We start from the raw sequence: 15,057 nt of genomic DNA on the forward strand, positions 1-15,057 counted from the left end.
AATCTGGAAGCATCTCTTTAGAGTACTCATTGTATGCTATGTGTTTTAAAGAAACAGATGCAGGATAAGTATAATAGTCTAGCAGGTTGTGATGTATTTTTATATGCTCTGCATTATCTCATTGTATGATCAGGAATTGTAATACACAGATAAAACAATCCTCATTAAGATTATTACAAAACTAGTTTCAATGTACTTTTTCTGCATTTTTTTTCTTTTTGGCAGCACAGTATGAGTAAGGCAACTTAGACATTTTTAGAATAGTTCTTTTTGAGTATATTTAAATTACTTCTTACTATGAATCATGGATAAGGGAAACTAGAGAATTCATTAGAGATAAAAGGTAAAAGCCTGTTGATAAGAGGGATCATTCCAGCTGTGATCAGGTTAGGAGAATGGATTTTTACCTGCATTAGTAGTTGCCTCATTTTCACTCTTTGAATTAAACATAAATCTTAGGTTTGGGGTTTGGGTTGCGTTTTTTTCCCCACTGGATGGAACATCCTGCTTTTTCTTGTTGAAAAAAAAAAAAAATCAATTTATCAATTTGGTTTAATTTTGTTTCAACTGGTTCTGAGCCTTTCTTTGGCGATAACTATTATTAAATTTCTTTTTACTTCACTACCATAAGAAGAAATCATTTTGAAAAACAGGTTTTGGTTGTTTCTACTGATTTTCAAAACTAGTGAAGATAAAGGTGACATTAGAACAAAACCCTCCTATATATACACACAAAACAGAAGAGCAAATTAAATTGCCTACTCTTGAATTCCCTCTAGACATCTATGATTAATAAAACCTCAGCTCAGCTGCCACACCATGGGCGAGTAGGTAAAATTTTGAATTTTAAGTAAACCTGGAATTATTTTGTATTTCAAAATTAAACTCCCATTTAATTTCAGACTTAGAAATATCCTTTGTTAGATTGAGGAGGGGGGGAGGTATTTAGTGCTGTTTAACCCTCCTGTTATGTTATATTAGGAACTAAAGCATCATTCCGGAACACAAATGAGATGTTCCATTTTGAAAACAAAAGCAAAATATTCTGGCCTCCCATCAAAGGAGATTTTAATACACTCAGTTATTTCTCTACTCATTTCCATTGAATGTCTATAATAGTTGATGAACAGAACTACAGCAGAGATTTGAATGTTTTCACCATCCATTTATAAGATAACAGTTGAAGAAACTTTAATTTTCCATGATGAAGGTCTTAGGGAGGACAACCCAATACTTAGAAAGAAATAAGGTTTGCTTATTCCTTAAATATTTAGCTGGTGCTTTCCATCCTGTGTTTCTAAATAAGGCTGTGTATAATAGCCCTGTTCTTTAACATGGACATTCTTTGGTCAGCACAACCCTATCATCAACTTTATCATAATAAGCAACCTTATCATCCTTTTTTTCCAGGTCTACCACATTTTCAAGAACAAAATGATTTAAAGGGATTGCTAGAAAATCTCCATCAAAATATCCAGGCCAAAAAGAGAAAGAATGTAGAAATCATGTGGCTGGCTGCGACGGTAAGCCCTCTTGTTTCAAATATGTTCACATGATGAATTTTCACATGCCTGCTGATATTGTAAGTGCAATGGATTTTAAGGATATGATTGGAAAACTCAATGATTAATGTAGGTAGATATGCTGAAATGGCTCTCTAACATTTCCATTCTGATGGTCTGTCATCCCACTCATTAATTTATCTCTTCTTCCTACACTTAAATTACAGATATTTGCTTTCTCTCACTTTCTTAACTGGTAGAACTGGCTAGAATTCAAAGCGAAAGGTGGTCTTGGTCACTTTGTTGTCCCCTATGTCCTCCAGGCCCTTTTCCGCAGAGCTTCTCCTAGCCAGGTGGTCCGTGGCCTGTGCTGCTGCTTGGGGTTGTTTTGTCCCAGATGCAGGGTTTTTCATTTACCTCAGTGAGTTGTGTAACAGGGTAAAAGAGGTTTGCTTTTTGTTTGGGGCATGTTTTTTCTTTAACTGAGTCTGTTTTTAGGCAGAGGAATCCCTTCATCCCCAGTATGGGCAGAATCAATTGGATGATCACATATAGCTGTGAATATATTGCCTCATATGAGAGAGACAATACAGTATTCAGCTACAGTATCTAACTTTTTTTTTTGTTTAAAATCATATCCATTCTTTGATAATATAAAATCTTGTTATTCAAAATATCTTTCTTTTATTGTTTAGTATCCATAAGCCTTGAGGTATGATGCAGGACATGATTACTTCCTCTGGCTTTTGTTTAATATTGCTGCACTCAACTTTTGAATTTCTGTAATTACTTATGTTTTATAAATAAGTGTTTAATTGTATCAGTATAACTTTTAGTCAATTGCATTTTATGGTTTTTTTTAGCCAGTGTCACCATGATAGCCACTCCAAGGGCACTGATAGCAACACAAAATAAGCTAGATATGTAAAGGGCAGACGTTCAGACACAGGGAGGACACAAAGAAAAATGTTTATCAAATAACGAATAATATTTACTTTGCTTTATTCACATAATTCCTTTTTGTTTCCCAATTCTGTGTTTTTTGCACAGACATTTAAAAAAAAAAAAAACAAAGACAAAAACAAAACCAACAACAAAACAACTCTTAGATGTTTGTAAGGAGCTCAAGCTTTTCAGGAATGTGAAATTCAACCAGGTAATTGTCTTAGATTTAGAAAAGTACTCTTGGTGTCTCTGCCCATTTATACAAGCAGAGACTTGAGTCTTTGTATCTGCTGAAATTGAAGCAAGACCTTGTGTTTTGGGGAACTTTCAAATGCATATACCCTTCAAGGCAAATAAATATTTGATACAAAATATTAATAAAATTTTCCATGACTTTTCATTAACACCAGGAACAAGACAATATTAATTATGTCTTTGTATTAATAACACTGTTGTAATTTTTTATATTGCTAATAACATTTTGCCTTGTGGTTAATAAATATTATCACATGCTATTGCAGTATAAATTTATTGTGAGTAAAAATATAAGCTTTTCTTGCGGTACCAGTTCTGCAATTACTATGAAACATTGCTTTTTAAAGAAGTAAAAGATAAATCAGTATGAGATAGTGTAAAATGAGCTACAAAGAATAGGACAGAATTTACTTAATCTTTAGATATAGAAAGTTGTCTTCTACCATCTATTCAGGATTTCCTGAAAATAATTTCATGGGTAAAAAGCATTCTTTGGACACACAAACTGTTTCAGATTTTTCCTTCACTGTATTCTATTTCTCTTTATGTTACCTTACCGTAACCTTCTGAAATTAGTATTTCTGGACCCATTGATCTACACACTGTTATACTGTGTTACATTTATTTATTGGAAAGGCACGATTCCCTGCCGTAAGGATATCACTTTGTTTTTGCAGTAGATCTATGAGATTCTACATGGATATGCATATGTATCTGCACCTGCATGTAATGCCTGTTGTAATGAAACTGTGAGAATACATCTGCATTTTAAAAGCCAACTTTTGCAAATTGGTATCACAAACATTTCTTTTTCTAAATATAATGGGACAGAAATTTAACTGTTATATCTTTTTATTTCCTAAGCTGCACCCTTCACCTTTTGTCTCCTATCAGGATAAATAATCAGAGTATTGATTTATCCTTGGTTTAGACTTCATGGCTTTATATGCTTTTATCATCCCCTCTTTAAACTTTATCACAATCCTAATCATTTAAATCTGTGTTAGAGACTTTATAAAGCTCTAATAAATGTAAAGTCTATTTCTCCTCCTCCTATATCTTCAACATATTTGGAGAAGAAGTGAGCAAAATTGAGGATAAATTCAGGCTGGACACTAATCGTAAGCTGATATGATGATATTACCATATATTTGGTATTGTCCCTTATTAGATTTCTAGAGCATCAGATCATTGTGTTTGCCCATTTTAATTATTTACTTTGTTTAACTGCTGCTGCTTAGTGAACTGAGTCATTCTGAGGATTTATCTGGGCCAGCCTATCAGGTTAACCTACATTTCTCCTTAAATCAGAATCTAAGGATTTTTCAATTTATTTATTTAAGTTAACAGATTGTTTTCTATTTAATCCACTTTAAAATGATTGAGACATTTGTACTGAACTTCAATGCAAAATAAGCTTGTGGTTATGGTCATTTGCTTGTTGTGCCTAGAATGCTTCTCAGTTCAAAGCTGACTCTCGCTAGCCAGCAATTTATATGGTGCTGTCAGGCCAGATTTGGGATTTAGTCTCCCCTCCCCGCATCAGAGGCCATCACTCATCCAGAAAAATTACCTGTTTTTTTCTTATGACTCATTCACTTTGAATAGTCACAATGACTCACAGACTTCAAAAGAGACTAGTGTAAAGTGAATTAATCTCTTCAATTAAGCAGTTAACTTCTTTCACAGTGTTATCAGCCCTGCTTGATGCTTTCTTTAAAAAAATTGTCTTATAGTACTTTATTTAAATCCCAATACAACTTTCCAAATTTTTAAACACATTTGAGTTTTAAAATTTTGAATTATAGGAAGGAAGAAACACTCACGGGTTCTCCTTTACTAGACCGTACTTCTTTGGGTTCAAAGTTAGATTCAATTAATTAATTCCCTGAGGATTCAACTTTTGAGGTCGCCTTTACCACGATATCACAAAGGCCTTAAAGACTGTAAATATTGTCTGGGCCATTAATTTTAATAGAATTTCTGAGAATGCAATTAACAGATAAAAAAAAGTGCTTATTTGCTGAAGTGAGATTATGAAGATCATGTTCCAGTTTCATCCTGCAAGATCCCAAGTAAACGCTTGATAGCCAAGCTGAGAAGTTCCTTAGGATGAGGCCTAACTGCTGTAATTTATTGCCTTGCCCTATTCTCATAACTAGTTCCTTTTTTGATACTGTTATAGCTATGATTGTCCAGGGACAGGAGCAAGCAGAGCTGGGCAGAGGGTATTACCTTTTCTTAGGATGAAGTACATCAGGGGAAAGGTAGACCCATACTTGGGCACACCAGCTCTCCTTCAAATTTTTCTTTTTCTAGTAAAATACTGTTTGAAGCCAAAGTATAAACTAATGGGCTTGTACAATGACAAATTGATTCTTAAGGTGAGAAATTATCTTTTAAAATATGTCACGGTTCCCTTATAATTTTGTCAAAATGTACAGTGAAAGTAGACACTCCATGGCAGTCGTTTGTGTTAAGCTTTAATTGTTCTAGGTCACGCATTGAACAGTTTACCTGTTGAAAAAAAGTTGAAAATAAACTATGTTTAAGTTCAGTATATAGATAGTTGTGTCTGAATCCATACCCTCATGAGGGATCAGTCCTCTACGTTCATGAATCTGAGTTAAAAAAGACTTGTCAAAATTTTTCTTCATTTTTTCAACATTCATTAGGTGTTGAGACAATTAAGCTTTAATTGAATAGGGTGGTTGTCACAAAGTGAGGAAAAAATGAAGCAACTTTTCCTTTTATAGCCTAGGCTAACACAAATAGTTTTTATTTCAAGTTCAGGAAATGGGATGCAATGGTTTGGTAAGCTGTAGTACGTGTAGACGTTTTAGTGACTTGGATTTTTTTGTTGTTGTTGTTGGGTCCACCATCAGTTTCTTGCTTCACTTAGGGGGCGTGGGTGTTGGGGTGGGCAGGAGAGAGACTTGATTGCGACTGCGGTACAAGATTGTTTGCAGCTTTCTCTTAAAATCAATAAGGACTCCTTTTTCCTCAGTGGGCAGGTTATTTGTAGGCTTGTCCTGCTAATGAAAGCCCTGAAGATCTGCTTTTAAAATGTGTCATTTGGACAAATTGGAAACGGGCTATAGATCAGTAGCTATAATCTTTTGGTGCTATCTTTGTAGAGTGTTAATGCTGCAAATTTATAAACAAAAGATAAATTTACAGTTCTTCTCAGCACACTACTTTCACCTTTTGTGGCACTGTGTCAGGCCAGCATGGGCATAATCCTTAGAATATGAAAATCCCCAAGGCAGCACTAATAACTGTTTTAACTGCAAAGACACACGTCAGCAGCCGTATCATTCAGGTTCTCTGTATTCATTGTCTGTGATTGCAAAGTTGTGGGAGTTTCACAGTCTGCCTAGCGTGTAGAGAAGACAAGGTGTGAAGAGGGCAATCCTTTGACGTCTGCCTGTGTTTCAGATTTGCCGTAAGCTGAATGGAGTCCGTTTCACCTGTTGCAAAAGTGCCAAAGACCGGACATCCATGTCAGTGACGCTGGAGCAGTGCTCCATCTTGAGGGACGAGCATCAGCTTCACAAAGACTTCTTTATTCGGGCGCTGGATTGTATGAGAAGGTATGTGGAGATTATTGCACATCCCTTGCATTTTGAGCTAAGCCAGGAACTATGGTAAACAACGGTCGAAAGCCGGTTGCAAATGCGCGATAGGCCCCAGTCCTAATTTAGCAGAGAACTGACCAGCAGCATGCCAGCTGGTAAGTCACTTTTGCATGCAAGGTCTTTGCAACTGTGTGTTTTATCACTAGTTAACAGTTTCTGAGATAGATGTGTGAAACCTTGTAAGTGTCACTTCACTGACTGTAGAATTTGACCAAGGTAAATAGCAGTTATTTTAACAATTTGTTAGGCTATCATAAGGCTTAAATTTTTAACAACATTCTATGACCGTATTAAAAAAAAAAGTTATTTTCTGTTTTAAGAATATTTTTTAAATGTTTATACACTCATTAAATCGTTTGTATGAAATTCAGACAAATATTGTGAAAGCAGAATAAGCATTTGTTATAGATGGCAATTCTTATTAGCTCAGGCTATTAAAAATAAAAGAAACACCCAAGTAGGTTTGGACTGATGGTGGTTGCCACTAATATCTGATCTTCACTGTGCTTAAAAAAAAAAGTTTCATTCTAAATTACAACTATGCAGAAATTGAGACTGATGTTATCACGAATGTGTAATTAAAAGATGTAAAGATTTCTGATTATCTGAATCTTTGATGAATAAAAAAAAACATTGAGTAAACAAGTTTTGATCATAAAATGAATCCGGAAGCTATATTCTCTAAAGAAACTTTCATCATTGGCTTTAATGAGTAGTGCATTGTATTTTCTATACGAGTTTAAAAAATGTATCCACAACATTCAAGTAATATATAACAAAGGTCACTGCAAAACTAATAGAAAATATTCTGGTCAGCCTGCAAAGAAGTAACTGGATCATATCTTGCACTTCTGTGAAACACAAATTGTTTGTATGTTGGATTTGCAAAGATCATATCTAAGTAAACAATCATGTTTAAAGTCTGTAATTGATAATTCTTGACCTTAATGTTTAGTATTGTCAGATTAGATGTTTAATGTCTAGATTAATACTGTAAGTTCACACATTTAGGGTCCTTTTGTCTTTTGGCAAAGTTAGGTGTTCTAAAGAAAAAAGGTAATGTTTACAAAGAGTAATTGAGCAGAGGACTGAGATGGCTTAGATGTAGAGTTGGTTTGCAAGGTGCTAGTGTAGTGTGATGTATTAAACTGAGGTATATTGTTTTGTCTGTATCATTAGCTTGCATAAATCCTTTAGTCTCTGCAGTATTTCAGTGAGTGAATGACTCGTGTGCAGTCTTTCATAACTACATGTTTTATCATTAAAGAAAAATTTCTGAGTTTTCTGTGTTAAATTTCATTTGTGTTGGCATTTCAAATATGTTTTTTTCTTTTATGTCTCCAATAAATACAAAAGAGTGTAAGCCACAGTAAATTACCAGATACAGGCAAACTAATTATATAAAATCATTATTATGTTAGAAGAGCATTGAGTAGTAGATTGGAAGTTTCACAGATATAAACCTGATTTAAAAAAAAAAAGTCCTGTTATTTATAAAAGCGAACTTGTTAGTACAAAAGTGTAGTAGGTTTTTGTAGACTAAAATGTAAGCGACTTTGAGTGCTTTTATATCACATATCTGATCTGAAAGCTGAGAAGATTAACACATTAGTTATATTTGCAGATAACAATAAATTGGAGTCACGAAAGAAGGGCGAAAAGCCCAGAAAATCTTGAGAAAACTTAAAAAAATAAATAAGCAGATGGGTGTATGAGGCTGACGCCATCACAAAAATGTTAATTCTATGTTTTTGCTGTAGTTTTAAACAGAGAAAAGCTTTATCCTGCTAATATCCTGTAAATGAATTTGAAATAGCCTTGAACTGAAGTAGCTGCTGTGTTGGATGGAAGGTAATAATTTTGGCTTGGGTGGTAGGATTGTCTGGGACTTAAAGCAAGGGCCTTGCAAGTAGAGGCAGTAGCATACCAAATAATCTGCACCATCAGGATAATAAATAAACAGATTTTTTGCCTATGCTAGCTTCTGTCTGTATAACACTGTTCACACAACTGGAGGTTAAAACAAAATGAGCGGCCAACTTACTTTTTTTTCTCATGAGCTGGTGAATTAAAGCCCAAAAATTCAGAGCAGAAGAATACAAATGTCAAATGGGGATACGTAGTTACCTACTCGCATTGAGAGTTGGTCAGACAGTTTTCAGAGCTGTGTTTGGGCGCTTTTTTGGCATCTTTGGTGCTGCAGACTTTCAGCAGGGACTGTTTCTCCCTCCCCGCTGCCCCCCTGTTGCTGGGGGGGGTGCTTCTGGGGCAGCGCTGGAGGCGAGGTGGGCTTTCCTCCCTCACCACCGCTGACCAGGTAGTGTGGCAAGGACCCTCCAGCTGGGCAGTCTTCTTGCAGGCAGGTGGAGAATGGTGAACTGCAGAGAAAGGCAATTTGAGAGAGCAAAACTGGGAAGGAAAGAACAGCCAGGCAAAAGAGCCGGGGGGGGGAAGCCATAATTTCCACAGGAAGAAATATAATGGCGTTTCAACTAAATCTCCTGTATTTTACTTGAGGGAAGTTTGGCAGCTATGTTTTTGAGGTTTGTGTGAATGAGGTCGACAGACTTGTTTGGTAGTTGTCGTGATACTTGCCCTTTTATCCTTTCTTTTTATTTGATTACTATTGCAGAGTGTTATTTGAAAGATTATGCTGTGCATTTCTAAGCTTTTCATTGACTACTTGTAGAAGCTTTTAGAATGATTTTCACGTCTAAAAGAACCTATTTTGTTTTAAGAGCAGACAGAGAAAAACTCTGTTTGCCATTTAATTTATAATTTCAGCAATTTTCCCCTGATGAATCTTCTCTAGATCACTTAGTTAAACTCTGTCAATCAAATCCCGTTATGCTGATTGCCACAAATCACTTTTAAGCCTTTCAAAAGTACAAGTAGACAAGAAAAATTCAATTTTAACATCCAGAATCCTAACAGACTAGATTGATCTTTGAAAGGCTTCTTTCAAGAGTTAGCAGTAGGAGATAGAGAGTACTGTGAAACAAAGTGAGTTGTAAAAGTAAATGGCGATTCAAAAGCAGCCTTTATTGGAAATGCCATAATTTTGAGATATGAAAATTATAAAGGTGCCTGTGTAGCTGTAAAGCTTTTTCTTTTCCCACCAGTGCTGACACAGCTTTGGTGACTGTTGTAAAAGGGAAGGAAGCATGTGCTTATGGGTTCATGCTTTCTGGCCACCAAAAGTTTGGAGATGCTGGGCATCTGCGTGCTGCTGCTGCTGCTGCTTTTCAGCTTCTCTGATGTGCCTAGAATTTTGAGCAAACCAGAGGCAAGTTCAGGTATTTCACATTGCACAGCGCAGTTTTGGAAAATACTGCCAGTAGCTGTTATTTAATGACTTAGTTCGTAAGTGGAATCAGTGTCTTGTAGTGATAAACTATATAATGTTTTTCGCTTCTTTAAAAATAAAAAAAGAAAAAAAAAAAAAAGCTGTGCAAAGATCCTTCCATTAGTTTTCCGTTTAGCTTATGAAAAATGTGGTGAAACGATGATAGGAATTCCAGCTTTATCACTTACAATATATAATATATGGTTTTGTCTTCTGAGTGCAACTCTAGCCATTATCATGCTGCAATTGATGTGTATGTGAAGCGGCTATTCCATAAATAATAAACTACATCTTATAGTTTCCTTGGTATATGTATGTGACTTCCATTGATCTTAGTGACATGCAAAGTGCAGAATGAGGAAAATCCATATATTATCCCCTCTGTATCAAGTGCTTGCAATTCACATCAACTAAAATCATATTTATAATGTTGCTGCCACTTTCAAATCATCGTTTTTTGCAATCAGTAATACTCTTTTCTTATTTTTCCATTCACCAATATGTGAATATTTCCTGTCATTCAATGTTAACTATATTCCAAGAGACAGTAGAGAGACAAAACTGATTTACCTGAGTTCACTGCAGTACCTGTCACACGGTTCTACTTTTCATCTTTAGAGCTGGCCACTGCTTAAGGGAGGTTGGACCCTGGTAGGCAGCATACTATGAAGGAGTTCTGTAAAACTCATTTGATTTTTTTTTTCTTTTTTTTCCCCCCTTTCTTTTCTGAACCTATTTAATTTTAATGTTTCAGTGACAGGGCCCCTTTTGGAGGCCATGGGTAGTGAGCAACCTCAGAATCTCCTGGTTTTTGAGCATGTTTCCAATAAAGCGTCAACAGTAAAAACAAGCAAAAGAAATGACAAATCCACTGTCTACAGTGAAGCCTCCAGGCTTGCAGCCTTATCATCATTCTTGGCAGGGCGCAATACCTGTCAGATATTTCAGACATTGAATACAAAATTTGACTCAATGTAGGACACGCTGTTTTCACCTGAAACAGCAGTCAAGGATATTTCAGATTATTTTAGATAAATTGCCTATCAAAAATCTAATTGAAGCACAAATACAAAGAGTGAATGGTCTGGGCAACAAGGCATGGGCGTTTGATGGCCCAATTATGAAGCAAATAGCTCCTTTTTAAAGAGCTGTTTGAGGGCATCTTTTCTTAAAGATCATCTTAAAGATGTGCGAGTTGAGAAGGAGGGATAGCTGTAATAGCTCTCTAATCAGGGACTTTCAGATATTCTGGGTGGAATCCATAGGTCCAGGCTGAGATAGACCTTGGCCACAGAAGGGCCTATACCGTACAACACAGTGTTGTGATTGCTACGTGGAGTAGGAGCAAAGGGACAGGGTGAGAGACTGGGATCCACGTGCAGATCTTCCTCTGCCTTTCTCCCATCTCCCAGCTTTCACTCTGCCCCTGCGAGCTTGTGGCCATAGATGCAGCGCGTGAGGAGTCACGCAGAAGAGGAAGCACGTGTTCTCTTACCTTTTCTTTTTCCAGCCCATCTGACCTTCCTCATCTTTTTTTCCTGAGAGTATTAGTGCAGTGTAAGCAAAACTTAAAAGGGAGATCCTGGCTCCCAACATGGATTTTTCCATCATTCTATGGTTCTTTAGAAACTTCACATTTATATTTTGAGGTACAAACTTTAGACGGAAAGATTTACATTACCTAATGTATTGAAAGAAGCCTGGCATGAAGTAACAGCAAGGTCCAATTTTGGTGCATTGAACCACCATAAATTTTGTTTTTTCAAACTAAATTACTACTTTTTTAAATAGCAACAGTGTGCAGAGGAAAAGAAAACAAAATGGAGAGAAATGGTCACAAGATGTAATAAGAATCAATGCAATTGGCACCTTGTTGGACTGTTTTAGAATAAGGGTCGATTTCTGAGCATCCTTCTGGGAGGAGGAGAATTGCAGACAACCATTGCGGACAAAGTATCAAACAGTAGCTTGAAAAGGCTGTGTTAAACTTAAGGTTTTCTAATATAGGTATTCAATTTCACAAAATTGATCTTTATAATGTGTCTTTAAAGCAATTCTCTGGTTTTTAAGGCTTAGGGGAAAAAAAAAAAGCCAAGGGAAAAAAAGAAAGGAAACCCAAACACACTTTATTTGCACTATATCAGGCTCAGGAAGGTCGTCAGTGAGGTTCAGGCTTCTACATGGGCAAAGTAAGTAAAATTGACAAAGTAAAATTGGTAAGTAAAAAGCTGTTTTGTAATATAGTCTCACACATTTTGTCTGTTTCACTGGGGTCGGATGTTCAAGTCCATTTTTTTTTTTGCAGGGGAATGTTCTCTAGCTGACTACAGAAGTTTCATTTCTCCTGTACCTCGTTTCTCCAGCTTCTTCCCAAACACTAATTTCAGACTTCTTTCTGGTCAGCACCCCAGTCAGAGTCCTGAGAACTCTCTCATGAGAACTTTCTCATCTTCCTCTTTTTCACCAGACTATTGCTTGAATATTTCCCCCTGGTTGCTCCTTCCTCCTCTGCGACGCGTGTGGCTGCCTTTGTCTGTCTTCTCTTCTTCAGAGCTTGGGCACTGGCCTCAGTAACAATGTAGAGAGAGCAGCGGAGACAGTCCCCCTGCCTCGTTGCTTTTGCTTCATGCTGCAGCGGTCATCATCTGCCAGGGAGAAGTACAGTAAGGAAAAGTCTTGTCTAACCCCTTGACCTGGCAGACGTTCAAGCATGGATTGAATCCTCAAAACATGTACCTGCTGAATTTTAACAAGTCTTTGTTAAGAAGAGGTGATTTGAGATTCTTGAAGGAGCAGGCTCTTACAATAGTTACATCTCTCATACCTTTATTACCGTAATGCAGAATATCAACTCCTGCTCTTCAGCATGGAGGTACTAGTAAGCATCTCAAAAAAAAAAAAAAAAAAAAAAAAAGACGCTATATTTTTTTCTTCTTTACATGACATTGTAAGTTTGAATTTTATCCATTCAAAATGAACTAACAATTGAAAGTAGAATCTTAATGGAAAGCATTGTGTAGCTTTAATTATAGTTGCCCTTCCCCTGGAACCTATAATAATATTCTTAGGCTAATCACTGGGAAGGAAGGGAGCGTTCAAGGGAAAACAGTAAAAACTTTGCCATTCTTTGCAAGGAATATTTAGAGATGTGACCCCGGCTACATCACTGAAACACTTAGCTTTTCAACAGGCAGCAAACCAGAATTTCTGAAGTAAATGCTTAGTTTTCCTGTCAGTCCAGGGGGGGAAGGTAGTACCATAAGCAATCTGTATTGTCTCTAATTTTTGACACCAGTGTTAGGTGGGTGAGTCCTTGAAATGCACCTGCTTCTCCTTCACTGATTATGTAGCAAAGGTGGGTACTTCAAGAAGACTCAGAACCTGACAGTAAATTTCCACTACTGAGTAGTAAAACATATTAATATATCAATTGCAGTGTATTAGGGAAAAAAAAAAATGTTCCTTATCCATTGAAAAAGAAGATGTTTGCCCATGCGTGGGTTTTAGCTTTGTGACAACGAGAAAGAAACTTTGGTTTCCTGTGATCTTTTTGCTGAAGGGAGTCCTTGTCCTTTGACTTAAGGATGTGTATGAGACAGTTCTCCAAAAGAGAACCAGATTTAGTGGAATTCCGATCAAAAACTCGCCCTACTCTGAGTTCTTCTGCTCTGAGTTGTACTTTTTATTTCTCACTGAGATATCGACAGGTAAATGATCTGTTAACTAGCCCATATTAGTATTTGCCATATCTTGACCCAAATGAGAGTATAAGGAATTGAGCTGTGCCTTCCCTTTCAGTGAATGTTTTCATTATTCAGTATAGACAGTGAGAAAGGTGTGGAAGTAATTATCAGCTGCACACTATGATCACTTAGTTTTCAAAACCAGCCAAACAAAAAAACCTTATCCAATAAATTTTGCTTTCCCATTTAGTACCACAGTCTGTGTTTGGATCCTTAATAGCGCAGCAATGAATTTAAACACTGCATCTTGATTAATTAAAGAAAGGAAAAGGGAAGCGCTTACACTGTTTGCACTCCTAAAAAAGCTCTTGTAATGTAAAGTGTTTTGGTCACTTTTGTCACACGTAGATTACAGGACCATAGTTTTCCTTGACTTCACCTGCCATGGTTAGGCAAATCTAGCACGCAGGCAGTCAGATAACCTGAAAATATTGCTTGGTGTTCACTTTTGAGATTCTTCTAGACGTCCATGGAAGACTTCATTAATTGCCTCATTCATTTGGTGCTTTAGTGCTTATGCTATTGCTTATTCAGAACTTCCATGAAAGACGAGGTCTTACCTGAAATCAGAAACTAGATGCGTTATACTCACCAGAGTGAGTAATACTAGGTTTCTTCCTATTATATTTCACTTCTATTAAGATTTTCTGAGAGAATGTATGGGGAAAGTCCTGTATGCATATTTATTATCTGTTAAAACATGTGCCACAGCTGAGTTACCGTGGCTTTGACCATGTACAGCTAAATCTCTCAGGAAAAGCAACACTGCCAAGTCTAAAATTTAGATAAGAAAGGAGCAGGAAATGAGAATAAGTGGGTAGTAATAGCATACAATAGCTGGTTAAAATTATCACAGATCCAATCTTTTCAAGAATTTATCTGCCTCTAAAACTATATTCTCCTCAGAATAATATAACATGGGCAGGGAGAGCTCGTAACTTCCTTCCTGCAGCCCCAGCCATGTACAGACTGTGGAGAAGTTGGAGGAGACACAGAAAAAGAGTGGCAACTAGCTGCTGTTCTGGAAAGGTTCTTTTGTAATAGAAGATTCTGCATTTCTTCAGGAGAAAGATGATGCAGTGTCGGGCTACAGCTCTAGTTGGCTTATGTAGAAAGCAGGTAATAGAGATATTTCTAAGTATATTTTCACTCTCATTTTAGGCTCCCTTAATCCAACTTAGTTTCTTTTGTAGGAATACTCTCCACTCAGACAATCATCTTCTCTTCTCATCCAGCATCCCTCTTCCGGTTTTCTTCCATAAGCTCCCCGCTTTTCCCCCCCCCCCCCTCTTCTGTCTGCTGCTCTATTTCCTCTTTCCAGTGAGCGTTTCCCTGTTTCCCTCTTTCCTGCAGTATCACCTTGGTGTATGATATTTTGAAGAGCTCCTTTGACAGTAGCCTTGCTCAGCTTGGTTCAGAAGTGAGTTTTAGTAGTGGTTTCTCATTGTTACTTTCCGTGGCAGCTCTGATTTGGTGAGCGACATTTTGTAAATGTGTCCTCCTCATTACAGCAACCACTGGCAGACTTTCACTGGCGTACCTAGCAGCAACAAGTTTCTCAGTGTTGCCTTGCAGTACAAGTCCTGGTAGCTCTTTCTGGTAGCTGTTTGCACTGGAGCGACCAAAGG

General features: G+C 36.9%; 1 protein-coding gene across 4 annotated transcripts in view; it reads left to right on the top strand.

Annotated features, from left to right (window-relative positions):
- INPP4B (inositol polyphosphate-4-phosphatase type II B) overlaps positions 1 to 15,057 on the top strand; it is a 294,823-nt gene that overhangs the window by 253,897 nt on the left and 25,869 nt on the right. For all 4 annotated transcript variants that reach the window (XM_075150076.1, XM_075150074.1, XM_075150077.1 and 1 more), the window contains 2 exons: positions 1,411 to 1,523; positions 6,141 to 6,295. In XM_075150076.1, coding sequence (XP_075006177.1) covers positions 1,411 to 1,523; positions 6,141 to 6,295 — 268 coding nt within the window. The remainder of the gene's footprint in view (positions 1 to 1,410; positions 1,524 to 6,140; positions 6,296 to 15,057) is intronic.

Source organism: Calonectris borealis, chromosome 4 (assembly GCF_964195595.1).
Source record: "Calonectris borealis chromosome 4, bCalBor7.hap1.2, whole genome shotgun sequence".
Taxonomy (NCBI): Eukaryota; Metazoa; Chordata; class Aves; order Procellariiformes; family Procellariidae; genus Calonectris; species Calonectris borealis.